The sequence below is a fragment of the Daphnia carinata genome, chromosome 3 (genome assembly GCF_022539665.2).
Source record: "Daphnia carinata strain CSIRO-1 chromosome 3, CSIRO_AGI_Dcar_HiC_V3, whole genome shotgun sequence".
Taxonomy (NCBI): domain Eukaryota; kingdom Metazoa; phylum Arthropoda; class Branchiopoda; order Diplostraca; family Daphniidae; genus Daphnia; species Daphnia carinata.
The window spans coordinates 3,707,402-3,732,163 of NC_081333.1; the positions used below are offsets into that span (position 1 = coordinate 3,707,402).

A 24,762-nucleotide genomic window follows, 5' to 3' on the forward strand; every position below is an offset into this window, starting at 1 on the left:
GAAGTAAAGGAATAATAAGGTAGGTCATCAATAGTAGTATTTTATCCCAAATTTTCATTACGCAGGGGGATGATGGGAGTGATAACGAGCATGCGACATTACTGAAGTCTAATGGTAATAAAAAAGTAGAAAGGTTAAACACTGTCCTAGCGCACACTAGTATCAATTATACTCAACCGGCTGTTACCACAAAAATAATAAGCAATTGGTAAGTTGAAGGTCGCGGTCGTTCAACGGGTATGAGTTACGGTGGCCGGTCTTGATAATATCAGGACGAGCATGTACGTCTATCACTCTCCAACGGTAACCAAAGGTAGGTATACCAGTTAAGTCCAATGGATGGTAAGAGCCTCTCCACGACCAGACGGATTATACGTAGTGGCCCGTCGTGATAGTATCGCGACATGTAGATATCACTCCAACGGACTTAACAACAGGCCATGGTATTTGAATTGATATGATTTCATTTGAGGAACTAACTTCCGCCTCGGTCTACGGACCAAAAAGGAGCACGGGCAGGGCCTAGGGGGAAGTTCCCGACGGCGCTCAACCGTGAATAATCATTTGTTAGTGTTTTTTTTTTTTTTTTTTACTTTTTTTTTTCTTTTTGCTAGAGCACATGAAGAGACGGAAAACTTTAGAGGATCTTCTATTCGACTTGGTTGAAGTGCGGTGCTGCCTTACTGGATGTTATTTCGGAACCGGATCCAATCCAATGTTCAATTCCATCCGATCCAATGTCCTTTTTGTTGCTGACGATGGAAATCTTCCACTGATTCGTCAACTGCTCTTACCTGGAATCAGGTGCAAAAACGTGAACTTTGGAAGTAATCTGAGGTGGCATTGCCAAGAACTCTTTGGGATGTTCAGCCACTTAATGCGAAATGAAACCCATTAAGCGTACGGCTGCTTGATTGTTGGAGAAAATCTCCGACAGCATAGGAACAGAAACTCAGCTACAGCCCAAGAGTTTTCAATTTTACATGTTGTATAACTCCCATTACGTTTTAATACTTGCTTCATAAATAAATAAATAGCTTCACTTTAAATCTATGTATCTGTGCTGTTTATCTTGCTGTACGTGACGTTAAGCGGAATTTGCCCGGCAAATTGTGTGACGATCCAAAGTCGTTAACCGTGGTATCCTGAGATATGTAAGATAGAATAAATTTTCCGGCAGTCACACTACCATTGCATTAGAAAATATGGTGCAACTTACTACCCCTCACACCTGGAATACCGCCATAAACAGATTTTTTCAAAAATACGAATAGTGTTATTCTTCCACGTTAATTTTTTAACGCTGGTGCCGCCATAATTCATCATTATCAAACTACTCACTACTATAGCACATTGTTATTTAACATGCATTTTTTTTACCTCCGAAACTTCCATGTCCTGTTAATTAATAAGGAAAAGTTCAGGCAACGGTTCTAATTTAATTTCAGATAACATACCTCCAAATCCTCCACCGTAACCAGTTCTCAAGCCTTCATACCACAAAGATGACACGATGAATTAGTTCAGTTTTTGGTACTAAGCATTAAGTTTTTGAATGAGATTTCTTACCAGCGCCTCCAAAGCTTCCACCTTAAATTGCAATTATTAAAATTATGAAAAATCAGCACACAATTCCGAATTCCATAATCTAATCGCAAACGTACCTCCGTAACCGAATCCACCTACAGTAGCTGCTCATTTTTGGAGAACGAAGCAATTCCACCGTAATAAATTAAACCTTAATTATTCTCCGTTTAAAATGTCAATCAAGTTAAAGTTTAATCGCTTCACCTCCATGTCCTGCAAATCCTCCTAGACGGGAACCTGTTGCGTAGCCTAAACTTTTAAGTGCATTACCCAATACTGTTTAGAAACACTTAAAACAAGATTATACCTCCGCTGAATCCTCCTCTTCCTAAAACGAGAGTTACATGAAATTCATAATTAGAACTTTATAAACGATTAAAATTCTATACCTCCGTAGCTACCTCCAAAACTTCCTCCGGAGCTACCTGTTGTTCGCACACGTTGAACATGATAAACACCAATATCATCTTCAATCGACCTTATTAGTTTACAAATTGTAATTTACCTGCGTGCCCACCAACGAACGACCGAGTTCCTTTCATGTGTCGTCCATTTACATGGTTTAAGAGCAGATGAAACGTTTGAACACAAAACTGTTAAATTAATTGTTTAACAAATAAAAGTTTATACCCCCATAACCACCACCGAATCCTGCACTTCCTAATAGTTCAACAGAAACGAATGTATGAACCATTTTTCATTTAAGAAATAAAACAATTTACCTCCGTAACTACCGGTGAATCCTCCTCCAAATCCTGCAAGTCAATGGATTATACCATATACGTTCGTTACAAGCAACAGATGCATAAATCAAACGAAAACTAACGAAATTTATTTGCTTAAATGTAGGAAAAAGGAGACCTTAAAATACTAGTTATGCTAATAAATATTAACTTATGTTATTATTCGAGCATTTTGTTTCATACCACCGTGAGTTCTACTGCCGTAATGTTGGGCCGTCGCTGCGCTGATAAATACGACAAGCAGAACAACTGCGAACATGAAATAAAAAACCTAAAATATAATCGGATTTAAATTTGGTTACAACTTTGTCTCTTATTGTCATGAAAATGTAAAGTACTTACGTTTCGGATGGAAAAACGACTCATCATTTTGATTCGAAGAATTTAAATTCTGCGGGTAAAGTTGGAAGTTGCTTACGCTCTCTTTGCTTGAGGTGTGATGAAAATGAAATTATTTGTACAACCTTTTATACCAGACCGGAAACAAAGTGCCGATTAAATGTTTGCAAATGCGCTTTGTTTCTAATTCTGTTTTTGCTTCTGTTGGGTGGTCGAATACAATAGTCCCCCAGTGTAACAAAAATCAGCCCATTGAATTACTTTGACACGTGACGTCATTTGACTAACTATTTTTCACTGAAAGGGAAATTAAAAAAAAAAGAAATGTAATAATCGCTTTCACGTTAAAAGAAGTTCGATCTATAATTCTTTGAATACGCAATTGAGAAACAATGTTGACGCAGTGCGATGAATAACTTGACCAAATATCACGCTGAATGATTACCCATCGGTACCTGGCATCAGGTGGTACATCAAAATAAACTTGGTCATGGAACACTGCGCACAGTATCTCGTCATCTTGACATTGCAATAAAAGTGAAAACAAGAAATCGAACATTGCCCTCCCACCTTTCGCTTTCTATTGTCACGTAGCCGTTCCGTGATGAAGAATTGTTTTGAAAACCCCACTTCCGGGCTGTTTCTTTGATAGCGAAGAACTGTTGTTAGAGAAATATAATTCATTTATTTGAAACAACCTATTAGGCCAAACGACGTAACGCAATGGCGTTTAACTCGCATAAAACTTGTCGGATGAGAAACAATTGCATCCATTTGTTGCCATCGCCATTTGAATGATGGACATAACGGAAACCACTCCAATCAGCGTGAAATGAAAATCACTTTTTGCATTGATCCCGACATTTTGGCACTTGGCTGCACGGTTGGCAATCTTGGGCCTCATCGTTGTAAATCTTATTGCCCTCACAATCCTAAGAGAATAATGTAAACAATTAAAAATCAGCTGTGATAAAGATAAGACGCATAACCGAAATGTTTTCTAACGTTGGAATTACCATCAATGTCGCAACACAGTTGTCACATTCATAATATTGTGAACTGCAAGCATCACCCGGGATGGGATGAAGCATATCAAGATTATTTGGGCAGACAAAGGAGTCATGTGCATGCCACATGTTAAACAGCGATGATGGACACGCTGGAGCATCGGCAGTCGTTGTTTGTCCATTTGTTGTTGATTCAGTAACTGCCAATGTCGTGAAATCTTGGGATGCTGGGCTGAATAGAATGTCGTCAATGGCAACGGCGTCTTCAGCGTCTATGCCACAGTAAGCGTAAAAGACTAACTAATTACACGAAGTGCGTGTTTTTAATTCAAGTAATCGGACATTAGATTATTGTTTTTACTGAGAAAGTTGAAGAAGATTGACCGGTGACAAAAAGCGATCGAGACTGCCATGATCGATTGGATATGTCTGAGTAATTGTACAAATTAACTAGGAGTTCTTCATTTCCGTTACGTGCCAAGTACACCTGCGTGGAAATTACCAAGAACATGACAAGTTTTAAATTTCTTACCGTAATAACACGTTTAAATAGTTTGAAATTCAAATGCGTGATAACGATATTTTAATTTAATTAAAATTATACCTCGAGATTGGTGAACGCGGGCCATTTGGAACGAATCCAGAATGCAAACGAAACGTTAATTTCATTGCCGGATGGAAGTTTAAACGTCGGACTCCGCAGAATTGCTACACCGAACGATTTAGATCCTCTTCGATCAACCCGAAGATAATTTTTACCGTTTAATGGCTGAGGTGCTGGGTTGTTTGGCTCCCAAGATGACGCTTGATTGCCCACCTTCCATCGAACACTTCCTTGCGATTCTTCGATCCATGGCTGCAGCGTTCCATCTTCGAAATCATTGTCCAACTCGGAAAGCTCTTTCGATCCTGCTTTAATGTTTTGCGCAATTCCTTCGGTAAGACACGATACAAAACACACATAAACTATGAATACAGTCTCCTTCATGATTGTCCACTTGCTTTCACGGACAATTTTTCCACCGCAACAATAGTTTCACGATGGTCGTACATGGAATAAAAGTAATACAATTGAAATTCACATGCAGCTACGAGCGTTATCTCATGTTCGGCTAGCCTCATTTGTCATACGTATCTTTATTGATAATACCACGATAAAAATTTGTGAAGTTTTAGCCAGTGTACCGCAAGTAACGTCATTACGTGCCAGTTTTAAAACGTCGTGGAATTTCAACATGCCGTAAACTTGATTACTCGTCTACGCGACTATTGGCATGTAAGAATGCATTGTAAACTTTTACCCAGACGTAACATACTTACGTAATCTATGAAGCGTAAGCTCTTGTCCGTGACGTAGCGTCGATAGAGGCGGAGACAATAGATTATGCTACAATACCTAAATGCATTTAGGAATAGCTAATGTTTTTTACGTTTAATCCGCTTACCATTTCGTGGAATTTAGGACGTATCAAAATAGGCGTTCTCCGCGATATTTGAACTGACAATATGTATTTCCTATTACAATTATTAAAACTTGGCTGTGCCTTTTCTGTGCCGAATGTCGCCATAAATTTAATTAGACATTGATCCTCCTCCGTATACCATTGACTCCGGACTTAAACATTACGCTACGTTATTGCTGTAAAAGAAAGAAAATTTTGTAGGCCAATTTATCATGATTTTCAATTTTTTCATAAAATCATATTTATTAAATTAGTCATCGACTGTGGTACCTCAACCGCAGGCTTATCTTCTGACGAAGACTTGACATCAGCAACCGATTCGACAACGATGTCATCGATGGCAATTGCATCATCCACGTTATCTCCGCAGTAAGCGTAAAATATCAGCTAGTAAAATCGCAATTATTTTACAATTAGCTCGTTCCAAAAACAAAGAACAGTTAAGAGTTTATAGGTCATTAGAACTTACTGTTACGTCAGTTGGTTGAATAAAAGAATCATCGAGAATGGGCGTGGACGTTCGACGCCATTCAAAATTCACCGATGTGGAATAGCTGGTCAAAGTAAGTAAAGTTGATTCAACATTACCCACGGACAGAACGAGCTGGATCGAAATGAAAGATAACGATTCAAACATTAATGATTTTCTCTTTGCATCGCTTTAAAGTTAAAATAGTGCGTCTTACATCTAAGGTGTTTCCTCCGGTGTACTTGGATCGGATCCAGAAATCAAAAGAAATGACATCGCCGGGCAGAGCTGTGAACACCACCGTGCGCAGGATCAGAAGTCCGGGATTGAGTTGCTCGTTACGCGTAGCCCTCAGGTATTTGGTGCCGTTCAACGGAGTAGGAGGTGCATAGTTCGCAGCTGGTGCACTGAAATCTTCGACAACCCAATGGACCGTGTTCGGCGAGCTATCGTACCACGGATCTTCGGTGCCACTCTCGAAATCATTGTTCAACATTGAACGGGCAGTGAGAGGATCGACTAACATAAACGGGCGAAAGACCTGTTTCCTTACATTTTGTTTGGATAGAGGGACACGACCAGCCGAGCAAACGGCAATTACAAAGAAAAAAGGTATTAAAATATTCTTGTTCATGCTTGCGCCGTGGGAACAATTCAAGTGTGGAAATCTTGGCCAAACTGCGACCGAGCTAAGACTTTCCCTGTGCGATGATTTGAACAAGATAAATCGCATCTTGATATCTAATGAGTGACGGACGTGTTTAAAGTCCCATTGAATACGAGGTCCTGAGCGTTTGGCATTCAAAACTGAAGAACATCACGCGCTTGAGATTGTTATCAGTCTGTTCCCTATAGCAAGGACTAAATGTCCGTCCAAAGGACAAAAACAATTGTGGGAATAAGGACAGCAATTTGAGAACGTTTCACGTGGCGACAGACGTAAATATGCCTAAAAAAATAAAGCGTGTAAATCCCGTTTAATTATCACCGCTCCAACGGGAATAATATCTTTGCCAAAACGTAATTTGAGAACTAGCCAATACTGAGAAACGAATACAAACTTGAACATTGTGTGATCACACCGATGTGTAAATTGCTTGCCAACCGGATAGACTGTTCTTCGAATCAGATGTGTGTAGTATCAAGCAATCACGTCCGCTGGTCGTGACAGATAGACCTGAACGCGTTCCACTAACACGCAAAAGTACCGGTGAAGCAGCTGTTGCTCCATCGTAAACCTGTTGTCCATTTATGTAAAACAGTCAAATTTCATGCAAATGCTGGGGGTACTTTCAACTTTTCGATTGATACGTATTGAAATCTATGATGTTAAGTGAACGTACCGTGACAATATCGTATCCACTTTCTGTGTTGAAACTACCGAACTCCAACTTGACGCGACTACCGGACGGCATTTGGATTTTGTATCTGCAATCCTCATTGAAACCATATGACAACGGGTAATGTGGCGATGAGATCGTACCGCTAGTTGCATCATAGTAACCCCCGCAAGCTAAAAATTCAGATTTAAAAGAATTAATGCAATCACTCGTAGTGCTGATTTCTTTGTGACATTACGTTCAGGAGTCGTTGGTGAAATGGTGGTGATTGCAGGTGTGGTGGTGGATGGACACGAAACGCCATTGCACGTGGATGTTGGCGGAGTTAATTGAGTTGTCGGCGTACTTGCATCTCGAGACTCGATCAAAATATCATCAATTGCGACAGCATCTTCTGCATACCCACCACAAAATGCCCGGAAAATGAACTAGAAACACGTCGTTATTAATTCTACAGATAGTCATGGTACCACTGGTTTTTTATACCGTCACGTCAGTCGGTTGTGCGACAGGGATAACAGACGAGATTGTACGCCATTCCAAATTAACCGAAGTAGAATAGCTAGACAAGTCTAGCAAAATTGTTTCGATATCACCAACAACCAAGGCGAGCTGCAAGAGAAATAATTACAATTCTTCCAATTAACGTTATGGCACGTAGAACATCAATCAGCTTCTACCTGTAGAGTATTGCCAGCAGTGTATCTCGAGCGAATCCAGAAATTAAATGTAATTTTATCATCAGGTACGGCCGTGAATGTCGCTGTGCGAAGTACGAGGAGACCAGGAGATAATTGAGCATCACGAACAGCTCGCAGATATTTGGAGCCTGTTGGCAGAATAGGTGGGGCGTAGTCTTCTGTGGGAGCAGCAACATCCTCCACCATCCAGTGGACAGTAGATGGTGAGTTGTCGTACCACGGATTTCTGTAGCCACTTTCAAAATCGTTATCCAACGAATTGCTAACCGCTAGTGGATCGCGCTGTTCGTGTTGGCTACGGTTGCCTTCATTTTGTTAGTCAAAAATTACAATCATTAAGAGTAGTGAGATATAATATAAGTCATTTTTAGGTACGTACCAATCGTTTTCGACAGGGTACTTTGAGTTGGACATGCTTCACCAATGCACGGGGCTGTTGGAGGAGTGAAAACAGTTGTGGGTATCGAAGTTTCAGTGGTTGTCGCTGTGGGTGTGCTGGTCGAACAACCTACACACGGAGCTGTTGGAGGTGTAAACGGGGTAGTGGTCGGGGTAGTGGTCGGAGTAGTGGTCGGGGTAGTGGTCGGAGTAGTGGTCGGGGTAGTGGTCGGAGTAGTGGTCGGAGTAGTGGTCGGAGTAGTGGTCGGAGTAGTGGTCGGAGTAGTGGTCGGAGTAGTGGTCGGAGTAGTGGTCGGAGTAGTGGTCGGGGTAGTGGTCGGAGTAGAAGATCCATTTGATCCAACAAAAATGTCATCAATGGCAATAGCATCCACTGCATCTCCTCCACAGAACGCGTAAAATATCAACTACGGATAAACTACATACAAATTTCATTTTCCTCCTTGATTAAACGAAACCTGCATACCGTCGCTTCCGTAGGTTCCGTCACTGGAAGAGGACTAGACCCTACACGCCAGTCTACATTGTCCGGTGAAGAATACCTCGATAATATCAGAAATATTGTTTCCACTCCATCAACAGACAGAACCACCTGTAGAAACGGTTTTCAAAACTAAAGAAAAACAATGATGCTAAACAGGTCATTTTTTACCTCTAAGGTGTTGCCACCCATGTACTTGGAATGAATCCAAAAGTTGAACGAAATCTCATCGCCAGGTAGCGCAGTGAATGCCACCGTTCGCAACACGAGAAGGCCGGCAGTCAGGTGATCATCTCGCGTCGCTCGTAGATATTTCGTGCCGTTTAACAGAGTAGGAGGTGCATAGTTTTCCGCTGGCGAACTGAAATCTTCGATAACCCAATGAACAGTGGATGGCGAACTGTCGTACCACGGATCTTCAAAGCCACTCTCAAAATCGTTGCTTAACAGTACCCTGGCTTCCAGCGGATCGATGTGATAAATCTCTCGAACAGGACTCGCCAAGCAAACAGAAACGATGACACTAGTCATTAAGAATAAAATTAAGTCACTCATTTCGTTTGCAGTGAAACAAATTTCGCTATATTAAACTGGCCAACAGTGTAGCAATGGCGTGTGTGAATAGAAATGTGTCGATAACTAAATTGCTTGTTTAAACGTTTATGATATACAAAGCTACGGTTGTTGTTACAGTTGGACTAGGTTCTTATCGAAGCTATCAGTGAACGCAGGGTATGCTGTACAACGATGAGGCACAACACCCAAAGCGTTTGAATGTGGAGGGCAAAGTTTGACATTAAACGTAATATGCAGTATGAAAATGCTTACCGATTGTCGTGCACATCCTTTCTTCTTCGCGTCCACGGGTGGTAATGATTCAACGTAGCATTTTTAGTTCTGATAACACCTGAGGCATTAGGACTAGAAGCAGGAGGAGTGAGGAACTCCGAAACATCTGCCGGTTTTAGTTTTCGAGAGGCAGGGAGGGATTTCAAACCTCATTCGATTCAAGGTTGTTTAACCTTGCCGTTTCTAAGATCATTTCAATATTTTTAATGGATTTAGAAAAATCGTATCAATCGCCTAATGATGAGTACGCTTGTTTCAGCATTGAAATGGCGATTAGTTTGCTGCAACAGATAATATTTATGAATCTATTATAAATATATTTACATTGCTGCCCCCGTGTCGTAACCTTGTAATCAAATGATACTTTGCACTTTAGGATAAAAAAGAAAACAGACAGGTATTCGGTGTGTGTTTTACACAATGTAACCGTTAATGCATTTAAGGATGATCTGATATGCAGAGCTATATCTCCTTCTAGAATTCAGACCAAGTTCTTTCCCCTTTAGCTCACGAAGTGATAGAGAAAAACAAGGACAAGACGAAGGTCGTGCAGGGTGTGTGACTGTTGATTGCTCTTTGTTGTGTATTCAATAAATCAAAATAAAGTTTGTGGTACTGTAATCGTTGGGAACCCTCCGCTGATATACGTTGTTGATGAGCGTATAATTGCTTTGGCTTAATCAACATGATGTTTAGCTGTTTACAACGATCTGTAAGTTGCCTGCCAGCCGGTCAAACTGTTCTGGTAATCGGAGGAATGAACGACCAAGCAATTGGAGCCTGATGTTGTGATTAAGTCGTCGTTAAATCCGCTGGCGCGTATCAGCACAGTCGATGAGGTTGTCAATCCATCGTATACCTATTCCGGCAGAAACGGAACAAGTAACATCGCGTGTGTTTTCGTCTTCGGCATTTAGGATAATGTGCTGAATTATTATTGGATTACCGTGACGTAATCAGCTCCACCTTCGGTGTTGAAGTAAAGGAAATCGAGGACGACACGTTTGCCATCCGCCACCTGGATGAGGTATTCGCAATACTCGTCGAATCCGTACGGTTGCGGGTAGTTGGGAGAAGAGATAATGCCGCTGGGATCAATAAAAGTACCTCCACAAACTTAAAAACGCATCGTTAAAATCATTAAAAAAATATGTATAAAAAATCAATGAAGTTGGTTACCTCCTGGTGGCAGAGTTGTCGCCATCGTCGTCGTAGTGGTCGTTGTTGGGGGAGTGGTAGGGGCGTTGGGTGATGCGAAGGTTATGTCATCAAGGGCAATCGCATCCTCTGCGTTACTACCACAGAACGCGTAGAAAATCAGCTGGAAATTTTAATGCAAATATTTCAAATCAATCTCCCTAAATCATTTGTATGATCTATATACCGTCACGTCCATGGGTTCCGACACGGGAAGAGGGGCACTCATTGGACGCCATTCCAAGTTAACTGAAGTAGAATAACTCGTCAATGACACCAATGTTTGCTCCGTTTCACCAATGGCCATTACTAACTGTTTAACAAAAGGCTGGTTTAAAAACGAACTTTAAAACATTTAATGAATGCATACATCTAAAGTGTTGCCTCCAGTGTACTTGGATCGAATCCAGAAGTTAAACGAAATCTCGTCACCGGGATACGCCGTGAAGGTCACCGTGCGCAGAATGAGAAGTCCAGCTGCAAGTTGTTCGTTGCGGATGGCTCGCAAATACTTCGTGCCGGCCAACGGTGCAGGTGCGGTATAATTCACTTCGAATGGAGTGGTGAAATCCTCGACAACCCAATGAACGGTAGAGGGTGAACTATCGTACCATGGCTCTTCGAAACCACTTTCGAAATTGTTATCCAACAAAGCTCGAGCTGAAAGAGGATCGACACTTACATGTGCCTTAACATGATGCCCATCAGCTTTTCCGCGCGTAACAGGCACACGGCCAGCTAAGCAAACAGCGATGCTTATGGCCGCAAAGTAAAGTTGAAGAAGATTCTTGTTCATTTTTAGTAACCGTACGACAATGGATGTAGAGCCAACTGGGGATTGAAAATATGCATACGGTGTGATTTAAGACGTGTCCTTGCAATCGGCCTATCACCAGACTGCGTTTTACATCAGGGAGAGGTTTTAAAGCAAACCGATGATAACAATAACTATTTATTCAGTTAGACAATCAACAAGTGAAACTGATTAGGAGGATGTAGATAAACTGCGCCATTTTGTTAAAATTGAGACACCTAAACCGGTTGTCAATAATCAGCTCGTGTTTCGTTAACCTCCTTTCAATTTCGTAACAGATTCGCAATCATAGACCTCTGCTCATGTGTCCCCCTCCATAGCAACAAATTTCGAACGCTATATGACTCTGCTTTTTCAATTAGAAAATGTTTACTTGTAACGCTTATGAAGCAGCATATTAATTTGCACAAATATCGGAATGTTAAATTTTTGTGCAAGCTTTTGCGTTCAACTAATAGGTAAAATGAAATCTCTTGATTTCGGGCATCGCAGCCGGAGGTTGAACCGGCCTCATTAATGTTCATTAATATTATTCAATTTTTAATGTTGCCAAACATAAAGTTAATAAGTATAATAATGTTTAAAAGAGCATCAGTTTAAATATTGAGATTGGTTTGGCTGAACGTTGGATGGAGAACCATGTTTTGCGTACTGCGACAGGAGAGTGTGAAAGTGAAAGCTGTTCCATGACCCTGCCCGTAGTAGTTGTTCTCCTTTTTTATTTTTTAAGGACAACTTAAGAAAACAGTGAAATCAGTGTGCTGTAACTAACGGAGGACTACGGTTGCCTTTTCTTTGCCTGAACACATAGCATAGTGCACTTCAAGGCAAAAAGGTGGAACGCACTGAAACGGATTTCCCTACAACATAGCTTTAAAGGTACTTACATTATCTAAAAATGTCGGCCAACATCAAGATGATGTTGGCGAATGATGTTTCGGGTGTTGATGCCACTGCAATTAAATGGTTTTCGTTACTTGCATAAATCAGCCAAACGAATTTGAAAAGCAGTTGTTCCATATCGTATTGCATGTGCCATGGAACTTTCCCAACATTTCCCAAAGCAGGAGACCCCGTTTGAGCAGGTAGGCGAAAAAATCTCAACTAGTCAACTTTCGTTTAACTAGCCTAGATGGTATTGAACAGTTGGTTGGAACGCGGGAGGTCGGAACGCGTTTCAAATGTCCAGATTATCAATGCAACTACCTGTTGGCCACCCTTTTAGGTATAAATGAAGTGAGAAATTAAGTTAGATATTGCAAGCTAAATTTTCACAATTTTTTAAACAGCTCAAGGAATGGAGATGAACAAAATCAAAACTGCCCTTCATCAGGTGAGTGGAAGGCCATCATAATTTTTAAAAGCGTACAGTAGAAAGACAAGCGGGGAGCATAACGTGGCGTACAAGCCAAGAAGCATGCAATTTATTCCGAACTATTTCTGAATTGGCTTCTCATTTGTAGCTGAGGAATGCTGTGAAAGACTGTCAATTGAATGACTCTAGCGATGAATTCCTTCTTAAATGGCTAAAAGGTATAATAATTTTGGTTATTAAAACAAGTTCTGTTTTGATGTCTCATTTGCAATGAAACAGCACATGATTTCGATGTAGCTCGAGCCACCAAAATGCTCAGACAGGTGATTTTTTTTATAAGGTCTCTTTAATGATCATATATTTACATTTTCATCTTGTAAATCTAAAGACATTAGAATGGCGGCGAGTAAACGGAGTGGATAAACTCTTAGATACGTTCAAAATTAGCGATGTGATGAAAAAATATTTTTCCGTCGGACGAGTTGGAGTTGACAAATACGGGTGCCCACGTCAGTATAAAAGAAACACATTTACATGTACAGTAGATTAATCTATCTCATTTTCTTTTATCCCCCAATTTATACACATTTCCATCACACCTTCAGTTTACGTTTCTGCAATGGGAAGAATGGACATGAAAGGCATTCCGGACAATGTATAATTGAGCTTTCGTTAAACTGACATTTCAAAATTAATTTTCAGGAATTCTGTTATCTACAAAGAAAAACGAATTATCAGAAATGTTGATTTATAGAGAAGAGAAGTATATTAAGGCGGCTAGAGAGGAACGTGAACGAACAGGTAGGCCGATCGCGACGCATACGATCATCTTCGACTTCGATCATCTATCGATGAAACAGCTAACGTGCAAGCCAGGTACAATTCTATGCCAATTCAAACAGAAATCTGTAAAAAAACAAAACCCAATGTATCATTTCATTTACAGTTGCCTTTGAGTTAATGGCTTTCACCAGATTACAGTTGGCCCACTACCCTTTAAATCTTCGTCGGGCGTTCATCATTAACGGTAGGCTCTGTTCACATTTGTTCCTACCGCAAACTGTCGCAACATAATCCTCGTGTTTTTTCTCGTTTGAAAGCCCCCAAGTTATCTTTTCAACTGTTGTTCGCTATGTTGAATCCGTTCCTACCCGAGACTGCCACCGCGTGTCTGAGAGTTTTTGGTAACGACAAAACACAGTGGACATCCGCTTTGCTAGAGGAAATCGACGCCGATCAAATTCCTGCGTTTTACGGAGGCACAATGACCGATCCCGATGGTGATCCCAAATGCCCTAGCAAGGTAATACAAAAAGAAAAAGTATTCTTAAAGCGATGATTCTCCGATCTAATCAAAGCTTAGTTCAATATGGGAGGTGAGGTACCTCAATCCTATTACCTTTGCAACAATGCTCCGGTCGCTAAAAAATATATGGAGACGCTGCACGTTATTGCAGGTGTTGGAGGACGGAAGAAACTGAAATATAAAATCGAGATTGTCCCTTCCGTAATGAGGTAGCGTGAACATAGTGCATCATCTGTCAATATAAATAAGGCCTCGTGTTGTTGGGTTCTTAAAAAACAGATGGGAGTTTATGACTGAAGGAGGAGACATTGAATTTCGAGTTTACAATAGCAATTTAAACGATGAGGAAGATTTGCTCCCGCCTAACAGGGTCGATAGCCATTTGGTGATGGAAGAGGGTGAGCTAACGTGCCATCAACCAGGCAAATGTAAGTTATCTTTAAAACATGCGCGTTTGCATAATTGACATTCAATTTCTTTTGAATTCCGATCAGATATTTTCGAGTTCAGCAACACGTTTAGCTATTTGAAAACGAAAAAAGTTTACTACCACATTACTGTCCATCCACAATCATCGGAAAATGTTTGAATGTATTTAAAAGAAAATTATTTAATAATGTTTGGGTTTGGCAAATTATTACGAAAACGGATACACATGCGGCAAATGATAAAGCAAAATTGGAAACGAAAAATACAATTATAATAGAATTCCCAAGTTTTGTTGAATGACGCAGTAACAGATTTTTGTTCTGTTCGGACAAGGCCAAGTGAGGCTGTATAACGAAACTTGAAAATGCATTTACATAGTGATCGCGTATGCAGTTTTCTGTGAGAATGCGCCCCGAGCACAACGTCAAAACCAGCGTAACGATGATAACAAGATCAAAAAGAATCGCCTTTCTAATCTCATCCGGTATTTTATTTTCATTCATGATACTTCAAATTTTTCGTTCCAATTTCTCGTACGAGAATGACCCATCATTCGCCAGTTTCTTTCATGAGGAACATGCACACATTTATCAAACGATTCACAAAGATTTTGATAGACATACCGTAACAATCGATCGACATCTGCTTGAAGAAATGGCCTTTCATTTACGAGACGCCCCGTACGACGGTGTTGATAATTACACTCGGATCATGACCGCTCTTTTAGGTCTCAAAGAGCTAAAAGGTGTTGAACCATTGGTGCCTGGAATGAGCCGAGTTATCAACGATGTAAGTTCGTTTGAATACCCTATCGCTATCGCCCCTTGTCGAGGGAAGTTCAGCAATCATCGAAGCCTCTTCATAGCGGTTATTTCGGCTCCGAGGAATTTCGAAAGACGCGCCACTATCCGTCGAACGTGGCCTCTTCATTTGAAGAACCAAACGAATTCGAATAAACCTTTGGATGTTGTAGGATTCAGCTTCGTTGTTGGGCTCACCAAAGACGATGTAATCCAGCAAAAATTGATGGAAGAACACGAACGACATCGCGATATGCTGCAGGTAAACATGTACGATAAATACAGGAATTTATCGTTGAAGGTGACAGGTCTGCTGAATTGGGTGCATCGTTATTGCCCACAAGTGGATTTCGTCTTGAAAGTGGACGACGACGTCTACGTGAATGTGCATAATTTGGCCACCGTCCTTCACTCACATCCGCCTTCCGAGCGCAGTGTTTACGGACGCAAGTGCGGCGGAGGCACAGTCAGTGAAAGAACACCTCGCAACGACAGTAGATTATTTTAAAAAAGGCGTCATTGAAATCAATTTCCTATGTAACATTTACGATCGTCGTTCAGGCAAATGGGTTATTTTTTACGAAAATTGGCCATGGCGTGACATACCGCATTATTACCAAGGAGCTGGGATCGTAATGGCTGGCAGTGCTGTCCGTCCATTGCTGGCGGCCATCCAGACAACCCCGTATTTCATTTGGGACGACATGTACCTGATCGGACTATGCGCCGTTAAAGCCAGGCTTCGTATCCGTACGTCACAAAGGTAAGTTCATAGCATTTCAGACGATATATTTTTGATTGATTGATTACATTCATTCAAGCATCTTTGTCGATTGGCCGGAGAACTACGCCGATCCGTGTTTGGTGCGCAACACTGTGACGTGGACATTGAAGTCTTCAGAACAAATGGATGCACCGCACTTTGTCACTCACAATTTGTATCGCAATTCGAACGTGTCGCGTTGCATCGCCCGCACTTTCGACTTGGGTCCAAACCAGACTTTGGTCAACCAATTAGAAAGTACCATTAATGAAACCGCCATCGCATTCGAGTTTCCTTTCGGTTTCATGGAGCAAAACTGACGGTTACATATTCAAGAGAACACACACCACATCTGTCAGTACGTACTGTAATGTCCCATGTAACCTATTAATTACAAATTCCCTAAATATTTTCGTTTCGAAGGCTGACTGTTAGTTGACACAGGTTTTCACGTGATCATATTTTTTTCCTTGTACCTGTTTGATTAATCCAACACGTAAAAAACATGTATGTCAACGAAAAATGAATAGGTTGATCCCAGGCAGTTGAGCAACTATAATTAGTGACGTATCGCCAGACATTTTGGTATACTCAATATCGATTGGGATGCGAGCATATTACGTGACGTGTTAATGTATGTTAACAGTTCGTAAGTTTCCCGTTGAGCTGAGACGTAGTGCGAGAGTGTCCGTGAATTCATAATGGCAACGAAATTGAAACAGTTAATGCCTGTGTTGATAACGTCTTGTGGCTTACTAACAGTTTTAACGTACCACTCATTCAATCCGATATTTGCAAGCGATAAAAGCAGGACCATTGTTCTTCTTCATTCTTCTGCTTCGCAAGGAATGCGAATGGCTGATTCAATTGAGGAAAACTCGAATAAAAGTGCAATCACTATCGACCGAAAATTGTTTGATTACCTTAAATCTCATTTGTCAGGGACAGCGTACGATGGTGTTGACAATTACATACGACTCATGACAGTTGGTTTAGGACTCAAAGAGCTTACGAACGTCAAACCGCTTATGCCCAATATGGGGCCGGTTATAAACGACGTCACTTCGTTCGAGTATCCCATAACAGTCGCTACGTGCGGCCAGAAAATGAAAACTACTCGCAGTGTCTTTGTATCAATCATGTCATCCCCGAATCATTTTGAAAAACGTTCCACCATTCGTCAGACGTGGGCGAATCACTTGAAAAATCAATCGAAGGTCAACAAACAGTTGGACGTCATGGGGTTTACGTTCGTCGTTGGACTTACAAAGGATAAAATCGTTCAGAAAAAGATGATGGATGAAAGTGAACAGCATGGCGATATGTTGCAGGTGAACGTGTACGAAGAACAAGCAAATGTGTCCGTAAAAGCAGCTGGACTTTTGAATTGGGTGAATATGAATTGCCCTCAAACGGACTACCTGTTAAAAGTGGATGACGACGTCTACGTGAATGTCCATAATTTAGCGACGGTCCTCTACGCCTTTTCGCCGTTCGTTCGAAGCGTTTACGGCCGCCTGGCCGATGGAGCCATTCCAAAATGGAATAACTGTATGTTCCAGTATTTTGCTACAAACAATTAAACTCATTGGATTTCTCGATTGATTTTTTAGCTGAATGGCCGTGGACTCGCATGCCGACATATTTAGAGGGAGGAGGTGTCGTCATTGCAGGTAGTGCAGTTCGTTCGTTATTGGCAGCCATGCAAACGACCCCTTATTTCATCAAGGACGACATCTACCTCACTGGATTGTGTGCGGAAAAAGCTCGACTTCAAATGCGCACATCGCCACGGTATTCATTTTTAGTCCATGAAATTAAATAGCAACGCTAAAAGAAATGTGTGGACCGTTTATGTAAATCTATCGGATGTGCTTAAGTATTTTTTTTTCTTTCCGTTTTTCAACTACAGGATATTCGCTGATCAATCTGAAATGTATCCGAACCCGTGTTTCGTGCGCGGCAACGTGATGTGGTCATCAAAGTCAGAAGATCACGTGCTTACGTCGCACTTTGTCACTGAAAGTTTTTACCGGAACGCCACAAACGCGCGCTGCGTTCTTACAACTTACGTGCTCAATCCGAACGACACGTTGGGTGTGTTTGTTGACAGGACAATCAACACGCCCGCAGTAGTGTCAGAATTTCATTTCAAACCTGTGATTCATAAAAAGTGGGTCTCCATTTTCACGTCAACCAAGCCAAGCGCACGCAAGACAATTGCCAACAAGATGTCACTCATATCTTAGTACAACTATCAAACATTTGCTGTTTATCAGGTATACGTACAAGAGAAAAATAATAACAATAAATTTTTAGTTTTGAAGAAGTGAAAACCCAAGCGTGCCACAACAATCATTTCCTCTTTATGTTTTCGACAATGGCCCAACTGCAAAAGCCGACGTTATATGATAACGATATGGACAGCCATTCGTTTCGAAGGCAGCGATGATTTTCGAGATGGGGCTGCAAGAGCTGTTGTTAACACACGGTAATAATACGAATAGAAATGGGTGGCAATGAATGGCGTGCCTAACCGCTGCAGTGTTCTTTTCGATGGTGAAAGTTTTATGCGACGTCGGTGAGATATAATGAAGAATTTAGATGTCGAAATTTCACATACGGTTTCGCCATTACGCCGAATTCCCGCAAATCCGGATGGTTAAACAACACGAAATTTCAAGACGCGCCTGCGCTCGTACATCTAGGAAGATTCGAACTGGGCTCTATAATATATATTCAACATGACAGACCTTTTTAATGAGCTAGACAATACGAAAAAGGACATCATACTTTCACTATTTATCATATCTGCTTTGTTCATCCATGTTCTGAAGAAGGTAATAGCCTATACCCATTTAATATAGACATTTGCATATAGGGTGTTGGTTATGGACTTTCTCTTTTTTTTGTGCCTGTCCTTGCATCGATGAAGTACGTGTACGCTGACAGTTGGAACATCAAGTGAGCCGATACCGACAGGAACCAATCATATGTGTCAATTATCTACTGGCTCTTACGCGACACGGCGTTATGCCCTTTGATTCTATGTGTGTCACACACGTTTCACTTTCTTTTTTTTGTGCACACATATCCTATCAATCATCAAGGCCTCCCAAGTCGATCTTACTGGACAATTGTTCGATGCTAGATGGGCGGCATTACTTTGGTGAGTTTCGCAAAATAAGAAAGTTCTTTCTGATGTGCTCGACAAGTTTCCAAGAAAATCAAGTCAGCATAATTTAATTAATAAAAAAAAACAATGTATTGTTTGTAGCTTTAATTTACATTGGTCGGTACACTTGTGAACAAGGAATGTTGTTGTCTGATTTAAAATTCTTCCAGAGTTAGAACGGCTTTTGTTGAATATCATTTGGCTGCTGCTGCGGGATACCAAAGTTTATAGTACAAATCTACCCATCGATGATGGAAGATGGACTCTTTAACGGCCGTAGCTTCCACCTGCAGCGCTTTGGCCAGCACCGTAGCTTGCGGGAGCGGCGGCAGCGTGACCTCCGCCATAACCTGAAGCTGCGGGAATGGCCGCGGAATGTCCACCGCCATATCCTCCGACTGCGGGAACGGGAGCAGCGTGACTACCACCGTATCCTGCGGCAGAAGGAGCTGCAGCTGCGTGGCCACCTCCATATCCAGCAGCGGGAGCGGCTACCTGAGCACCACCGTATCCTCCAGCTGCGTGAGCTGGGGCCATGGGACTTGCACCATATCCTCCAGCTACAGGGGCAGGAGCTGGACGGCTACCTCCATATCCACCGGCTTGCTGACCGTATCCACCAGCTGCGGGAGCAGGAGCTGCGTGACCATATCCTCCAGCTGCGGGAGCGGAATGTGCTCCGCCATAACCTCCAGCGGATGGAGCAGCTCCGTAACCTCCGCTCATGGAATTAGCGTGACCGCCTCCATATCCACCAGACATAGGACGACCACCTTGAGATTTACCTCCTTTTCCTTTCGAGGGTCGAGCGGCTTGTGGAGCTCCGTAACTTCCAGGTAAAGTGGGGCGAGCGGATTGACCGCCGCCGTAACCTCCGCTCATCGGACGAGCTGCCTGGCCACCTCCATAACCACCCCCATAACCACCCCCAACACCTGCGGTCGGTAATGTTTTATTGAATATTGGCTCTACGATTTAATTAGAAAACGATGTCATTACTTGAGCATGGTACCATACACATCACTTGACCGTAAGGCTGAGCTGATTGAACGTAGGAACTCATTTGACTGCTACCACCTGAATTGATAAGAGAATGATTGATTCGTGTTCGCAACAAATTTAAATCTCAACAGAAAATGAATTTTTTATTTGTTTTAATCAGCGGGTGTTATTGTTGTTACCGTAGCCTCCGCCTCGGCCACCTCTGCCTCGTCCTGCATCGAACAACATTAAGGGTTAATTCTTAAGTTTGGCTATCTGTTAAGTGCTTGATTAATTGTGAATTAAAATGAGTGAAATGAAGGAACTTCGCTATAGGATGATGCAAATGGTCTTGTGATGTATTAGAATTTAATGATTACATTCAATTGGACAACACATGCACCTACCTTTCTTAGAGGCATTCGCCATCGACACTAGAACGACGACCACAACCGCCCACTACATGGAACAAGAAAAAAAAAAACATGTAAAACTCCGGTAAATATTGGCGCCGAGTTGAAACCCACCAACATCTTGGAAACGAGGATCATTTTTAAAAACTTGTTCAAGATAAAATCGTCGCACGTTTGCTTTGCAACTGAAGACTCGTTCATCCACCATCCTCTTTTTATAGAAGCCCGAAAAAATAAAAATGTGCGTACGAAAATTTATTGTGTAGGAGGAGACTAACGAACAGTACCTTTCGTTGTTTCCACCCTCCCACTTTAAAAATTATTTTGCAGGAATACAAGAGAAAGAGAAGAAGAAAAACTCGGCTGTTTGGATAACGGAGAGAGAAAACAGCCAAGGAGACGCTTCGCCTCTTCACGGCCGCGTTTCGTGATCAACCTTCGCAAGCGCTCTCTCTCTTTCCACGTCTCTTCTCCATTCCAAGCGGTATGAAGCCTGTTGCATTATTCCCACGCGTGCCGCAGCAGCTCCTTATTGTCTTTAGCGTGTGGATGACAAAAGGTGTGCGCTAGAGACTGCCGTATCTTCTGGGGGGGGGGGGGGGGGGGATAACATAAGAACGATGCTGTTCAAATTACTGATGTTTGCATAGTCAATGGGTTTTTCTTATTGTATCGCGCAAAGAGAGTTATGAATATGTAAAAATGTGTTTTAGGGATAGAGAGACGGTGAATGGAAGGCTATTTAAAGTTCGAAAGTTCGCGAGGATAGCGTAATCACTAAGCCGTGACCTACTCACTGTATGCACGTTACCTGTCGCCTCGTCCCATAGAATTATGTCACGAAAAAAAAAGGGACAGGCATTTTTTTAATTCGTAGAATTATTCTGTTTTTTTTTTTATATGCAAGAGGAAACCTGTTCATAATTGCGAGGTGACTCTACCCAGCAATAAGGATGTTGCCTAACCCTATCAACTGTGACATTAGCATACACTGGCTGTATAAAAATCGGCCGCCTAGCAGCGTGAGATTTTCATCACGATCGCGCGAGATTTTCGAATTATTGCAATAGAAGTCTTGACAATATATGGCCATTGTAATTATCTCAAGCGATTAGATAAGCTACAAGATACACACAAATTTCTTTACTCTCCCACGTTCTTCCAGTTTGAAAAAGGTAAGAATTTGGCCGGGTAAAGATAACATACCTAATAACAGCACAGCCACCAATTATAGGCGTTTCGTCTCCCACCTTTTTTTTTCCTGTTGCTCTGATGTGTGGGTGAATCATGTACACGTTGTTACGTAAGACTTTCTCTTGTCAACTAGGGTTTACATTTTTTCTGAACGTACTTTCCCCTTTTTTTTTACAATTCAAAATGGCCCGTGTTAATTGCTCTGGGCTTTTGAAATCGTAGCGACCAACATTAAACCATTAAGAAAAATATCGATAAGGTAAATTTCCCCTTTTATACATATCTAGCCCAAAACATTATCCGCTATCGAGATTTTATCCAAGGATTCAAACAATAGAACGTTACACAAACGCAGCAAGTGAGAACTTTCTCATGCTGCTGTGTATCAGTTTTGTTGAGCGATCGGCAAACTTACAGAGGATGAAAACCTCCTTTCCCTTTTGTCTGCATAGCAATCGATAGATGGATGCAATTATCAAGATGTTCAGCCTCCGCCTCTCCCACCCGAAAACAACAAGTTGTGTCTCCCTTACTAAGCGAAAGCAACGATGTATAAACGATGAAGATTTTCAGTCGTTTTTTGACTAAACGGCCCTCTACGTAGCGCAGATGTTGGTCATTAACACATACTACGGCAGGCTTTGACGCTTTAGCGATCTAACGAACCAGAAGAGACAAATTACATAGGGAGCTACAAGTTTCTTCCATTACATCTGGCCTTCGAGTCCAAGGAATTTGTTGACAGCTTTCTTTTAATGAACCAGATCGTATGTATTATCGTTCTTGCCCTACCAAGGCTTATTCCACAATTCGAAAGCAAAACTGTTAGAACATACCTTTCTTTTATTCATAATGAACATATTGCAACTATGGCGATAGCGAAATACAAACTGCAGGGTATATACTTAAATTCAATGAGACCTGCCGTCTAATTCCTCGAAATGCAGTGCTTACATTCATTAACTCAAGACTGTGGTAAGCCTAGCCGAGGCCAAACATTATGGTTGTATGCTTGTAAGACGAGGAGCTGCTTGTATGTGGCTGAGGTACGGTCTGTGTTACGCAATAATAAGCGACTGAAACCTTGAATCTAACAGATGGTGAGTACCTGGCCTTATTGAGTTGTTACTGTGGAGCTATACCGTTAAAAATTTATTTCTTTAATTAAAAAAAAAATTTTCTTAACAAAAAATAAAACCTCAAGTTGAAATGCAAATCTCATCTCATTCAGGGTGTTCCATTCCCTATTGGATAAAACTCAAATATTTGTAAACAAATCAGTGTTGAGTCGATTTGAAAGCATGCGTCGTGTTTCATCACATCAAGAGGAAAATCGGGCGGATAGAGCATAAAAACCGATACTATATGAGCGAATCAGAGCGAAGCATGGGATTTGAACGCACGTGCGTTCAATCGTTTCGGCACAGCTAAAATTGCCAAGTGAAACTACCCCAAACATTAAATCAACTAAGAATCAGTTCGAAGTGAAAGAGTTATGCTTTGACAGTGTAGATATCTCGCCTCTTTTCTCGGAATGTAACAATGGCTCTGGAATAAGCTGCGGGACCGCCATCATGGGCTAACCGAAACGTCACGACGGTCTTCCGTAGTTTCCCATAGAAAAAACCCAAAGGCACGTGAATTTCGTTTTCTCTACGGTTTCTTTCCTGTTGCTCAAATGCGGCTGACATATCATGTGAGATCACGAGATTGTCCTATTTATGGCTCGTGTGCTCCGAAAGGACAGGTAGGTCATCCTCAGAACTGAAGAAGACCTAAATCTCACGTGACGAACTGCGATGCGCGAGTGCCTCATTATACGCTAGAGGTTAATGGCAGCTAAAGTTCTGTACGTTCCCTAGTTTTCCAAGAACTGGCGGTATAATTTGGTGGCGTTCGTTTGGGCATGATTTTCACATCTACACGATCACTTTCACTTTTGCTAGCACGCTAGGCGAATTAAAATTTGAAAGAAAAATAAACGCGTAACCGTGTACTGAATGTGCTGAAACCCAAACCTCATGATTATGGAACATACATCGTATGTTCCTGCAGCTTCTTCAGCTCACATAAATATTGTGGTTTTGTGTGGGTTCTGTAAAGCACAAGAAAGATCAATTGAAAATTCTAAACTAACTTTTTGCATTTCTTTTGTTGCCCAGCATGTCTCCCGCTGCGTTCACTTTTACCTCTGTAGATAACTATCGTCATCTTGGCTAATAGAAACTGACTGTTTAAGCCAGTTAGTTGGTTGATGGATAAGCTATAGGATGCACCTTTTAAACATCATGTACTTGATATTAGATTCAGACAAGTATTATCTGGATAAAAAAGGGGATAGTTTAACAAGCTAGCGATAGCGTAGAAAGGATGTCATTGAAAAATTCAATGTCTGATGGGCTTGCTATACGACTTCGAATGGCGATGAGCAAATAGCCGTGACCCATTAGGATCAACTTCTACGGGGGTCTTCTATTTTGCATAGGTCTGCCATTCAAGGACGGTGTGATATCGGTAAACATCACTTTCACCGACACTCCCGCAACATCGAAGGCGCCGCTTCGTCATCAGCAAACGCGGTCTTGATGTTTCCGTGCCCATTTAACCCAGCAGCAGGGCTGGCCTTGAAAAGGCGTGTTACACGGCATAGTAATGTTTTTTTTTGTCTTCTTCTTTTAGTGTGAATATAATTTTTGTGCAGTCTTTGTTTTAAAAAATATTGTTCGGGCTATGTGTAATGTCTTGGAAATCGATGAGACATTAGCTATTGGGTTTTCGTTTTCCCATGAAACGTTCGCATTAAGTATCTCTAACTAGAAATCCATTTTGAAGACTGTGAAGACACGTTCAGTTCTTCAAAAGTCTTTTATACCTTGATAGCCCAAGTATCCGGTGGCCAATATGAACACTATGGCACTGGTGGAAAGCTGCCCATGCTAGCCAGAGCGGCCTTTTTCTTACTAAGTCAAAGAATTGAAAATTGAAAACCAATCGGAA

The 24,762-nt window shown here is 41.5% G+C and overlaps 8 protein-coding genes across 10 annotated transcripts; 2 read left to right on the forward strand and 6 right to left on the reverse strand.

Annotated features, from left to right (window-relative positions):
• Positions 1–94: 94 nt before the first annotated feature.
• Positions 95–2,940, reverse strand: LOC130693553 (uncharacterized). 2 transcript variants are annotated; one of them, XM_057516720.2, is made up of 14 exons: positions 2,673–2,940; positions 2,514–2,601; positions 2,310–2,342; positions 2,218–2,247; positions 2,093–2,122; positions 1,977–2,012; positions 1,895–1,915; positions 1,792–1,836; positions 1,665–1,691; positions 1,570–1,590; positions 1,458–1,490; positions 1,381–1,398; positions 1,220–1,231; positions 95–1,145 (listed from the first exon to the last, which is right to left on the reverse strand). In XM_057516720.2, exons 1-14 carry the CDS (start codon positions 2,697–2,699, stop codon positions 1,132–1,134), a joined length of 435 nt encoding a protein of 144 aa, XP_057372703.1. In that variant the 5' UTR covers positions 2,700–2,940; the 3' UTR covers positions 95–1,131. The 2 variants fall into 2 exon arrangements, with proteins under 2 accessions (XP_057372703.1, XP_057372704.1); XM_057516721.2 differs by lacking the exon at positions 1,220–1,231 and having other exon boundaries at positions 2,673–2,938.
• A 398-nt stretch (positions 2,941–3,338) lies between these two features.
• Positions 3,339–4,715, reverse strand: LOC130693538 (uncharacterized). The gene is made up of 4 exons (XM_057516704.2): positions 4,281–4,715; positions 4,038–4,163; positions 3,686–3,976; positions 3,339–3,601 (listed from the first exon to the last, which is right to left on the reverse strand). The coding sequence occupies exons 1-4, from the start codon at positions 4,662–4,664 to the stop codon at positions 3,509–3,511; spliced, it is 894 nt and encodes a 297-aa protein (XP_057372687.1). The 5' UTR covers positions 4,665–4,715; the 3' UTR covers positions 3,339–3,508.
• A 451-nt stretch (positions 4,716–5,166) lies between these two features.
• Positions 5,167–6,280, reverse strand: LOC130693544 (uncharacterized). Its single transcript, XM_057516711.2, has 4 exons — positions 5,826–6,280; positions 5,609–5,743; positions 5,410–5,526; positions 5,167–5,315 (listed from the first exon to the last, which is right to left on the reverse strand). Exons 1-4 carry the CDS (start codon positions 6,240–6,242, stop codon positions 5,310–5,312), a joined length of 675 nt encoding a protein of 224 aa, XP_057372694.1. The 5' UTR covers positions 6,243–6,280; the 3' UTR covers positions 5,167–5,309.
• Positions 6,281–6,421: 141 nt separating this feature from the next.
• LOC130693514 (mucin-2-like) lies at positions 6,422–9,158 on the reverse strand. The gene is made up of 8 exons (XM_057516672.2): positions 8,701–9,158; positions 8,515–8,640; positions 8,029–8,455; positions 7,629–7,954; positions 7,435–7,560; positions 7,187–7,376; positions 6,952–7,121; positions 6,422–6,846 (listed from the first exon to the last, which is right to left on the reverse strand). Exons 1-8 carry the CDS (start codon positions 9,082–9,084, stop codon positions 6,685–6,687), a joined length of 1,911 nt encoding a protein of 636 aa, XP_057372655.1. The 5' UTR covers positions 9,085–9,158; the 3' UTR covers positions 6,422–6,684.
• Positions 9,159–9,937: 779 nt separating this feature from the next.
• Positions 9,938–11,406, reverse strand: LOC130693529 (cubilin-like). Its single transcript, XM_057516693.2, has 5 exons — positions 10,946–11,406; positions 10,763–10,888; positions 10,558–10,699; positions 10,325–10,494; positions 9,938–10,237 (listed from the first exon to the last, which is right to left on the reverse strand). The coding sequence occupies exons 1-5, from the start codon at positions 11,369–11,371 to the stop codon at positions 10,079–10,081; spliced, it is 1,023 nt and encodes a 340-aa protein (XP_057372676.1). The 5' UTR covers positions 11,372–11,406; the 3' UTR covers positions 9,938–10,078.
• A 740-nt stretch (positions 11,407–12,146) lies between these two features.
• On the forward strand, positions 12,147–14,718 carry LOC130693525 (SEC14-like protein 2). The gene is made up of 14 exons (XM_057516688.1): positions 12,147–12,268; positions 12,380–12,474; positions 12,536–12,614; positions 12,679–12,722; positions 12,853–12,922; positions 12,984–13,027; positions 13,093–13,213; positions 13,310–13,345; positions 13,407–13,580; positions 13,651–13,731; positions 13,805–14,007; positions 14,068–14,219; positions 14,290–14,438; positions 14,505–14,718. The coding sequence occupies exons 2-14, from the start codon at positions 12,427–12,429 to the stop codon at positions 14,597–14,599; spliced, it is 1,296 nt and encodes a 431-aa protein (XP_057372671.1). The 5' UTR covers positions 12,147–12,268; positions 12,380–12,426; the 3' UTR covers positions 14,600–14,718.
• A 201-nt stretch (positions 14,719–14,919) lies between these two features.
• On the forward strand, positions 14,920–18,251 carry LOC130693163 (uncharacterized). Its single transcript, XM_059494815.1, has 6 exons — positions 14,920–15,733; positions 15,801–16,002; positions 16,061–16,317; positions 16,765–17,553; positions 17,616–17,796; positions 17,915–18,251. The coding sequence occupies exons 1-6, from the start codon at positions 14,941–14,943 to the stop codon at positions 18,249–18,251; spliced, it is 2,559 nt and encodes an 852-aa protein (XP_059350798.1). The 5' UTR covers positions 14,920–14,940.
• A 1,016-nt stretch (positions 18,252–19,267) lies between these two features.
• On the reverse strand, positions 19,268–20,750 carry LOC130693539 (uncharacterized). Of its 2 annotated transcripts, XM_057516705.1 has the most exons (5): positions 20,686–20,750; positions 20,566–20,617; positions 20,359–20,391; positions 20,177–20,254; positions 19,268–20,112 (listed from the first exon to the last, which is right to left on the reverse strand). In XM_057516705.1, the coding sequence occupies exons 1-5, from the start codon at positions 20,707–20,709 to the stop codon at positions 19,445–19,447; spliced, it is 855 nt and encodes a 284-aa protein (XP_057372688.1). In that variant the 5' UTR covers positions 20,710–20,750; the 3' UTR covers positions 19,268–19,444. The 2 variants fall into 2 exon arrangements, with proteins under 2 accessions (XP_057372688.1, XP_057372689.1); XM_057516706.1 differs by lacking the exon at positions 20,359–20,391.
• Between the last annotated feature and the right edge of the window lie 4,012 nt (positions 20,751–24,762).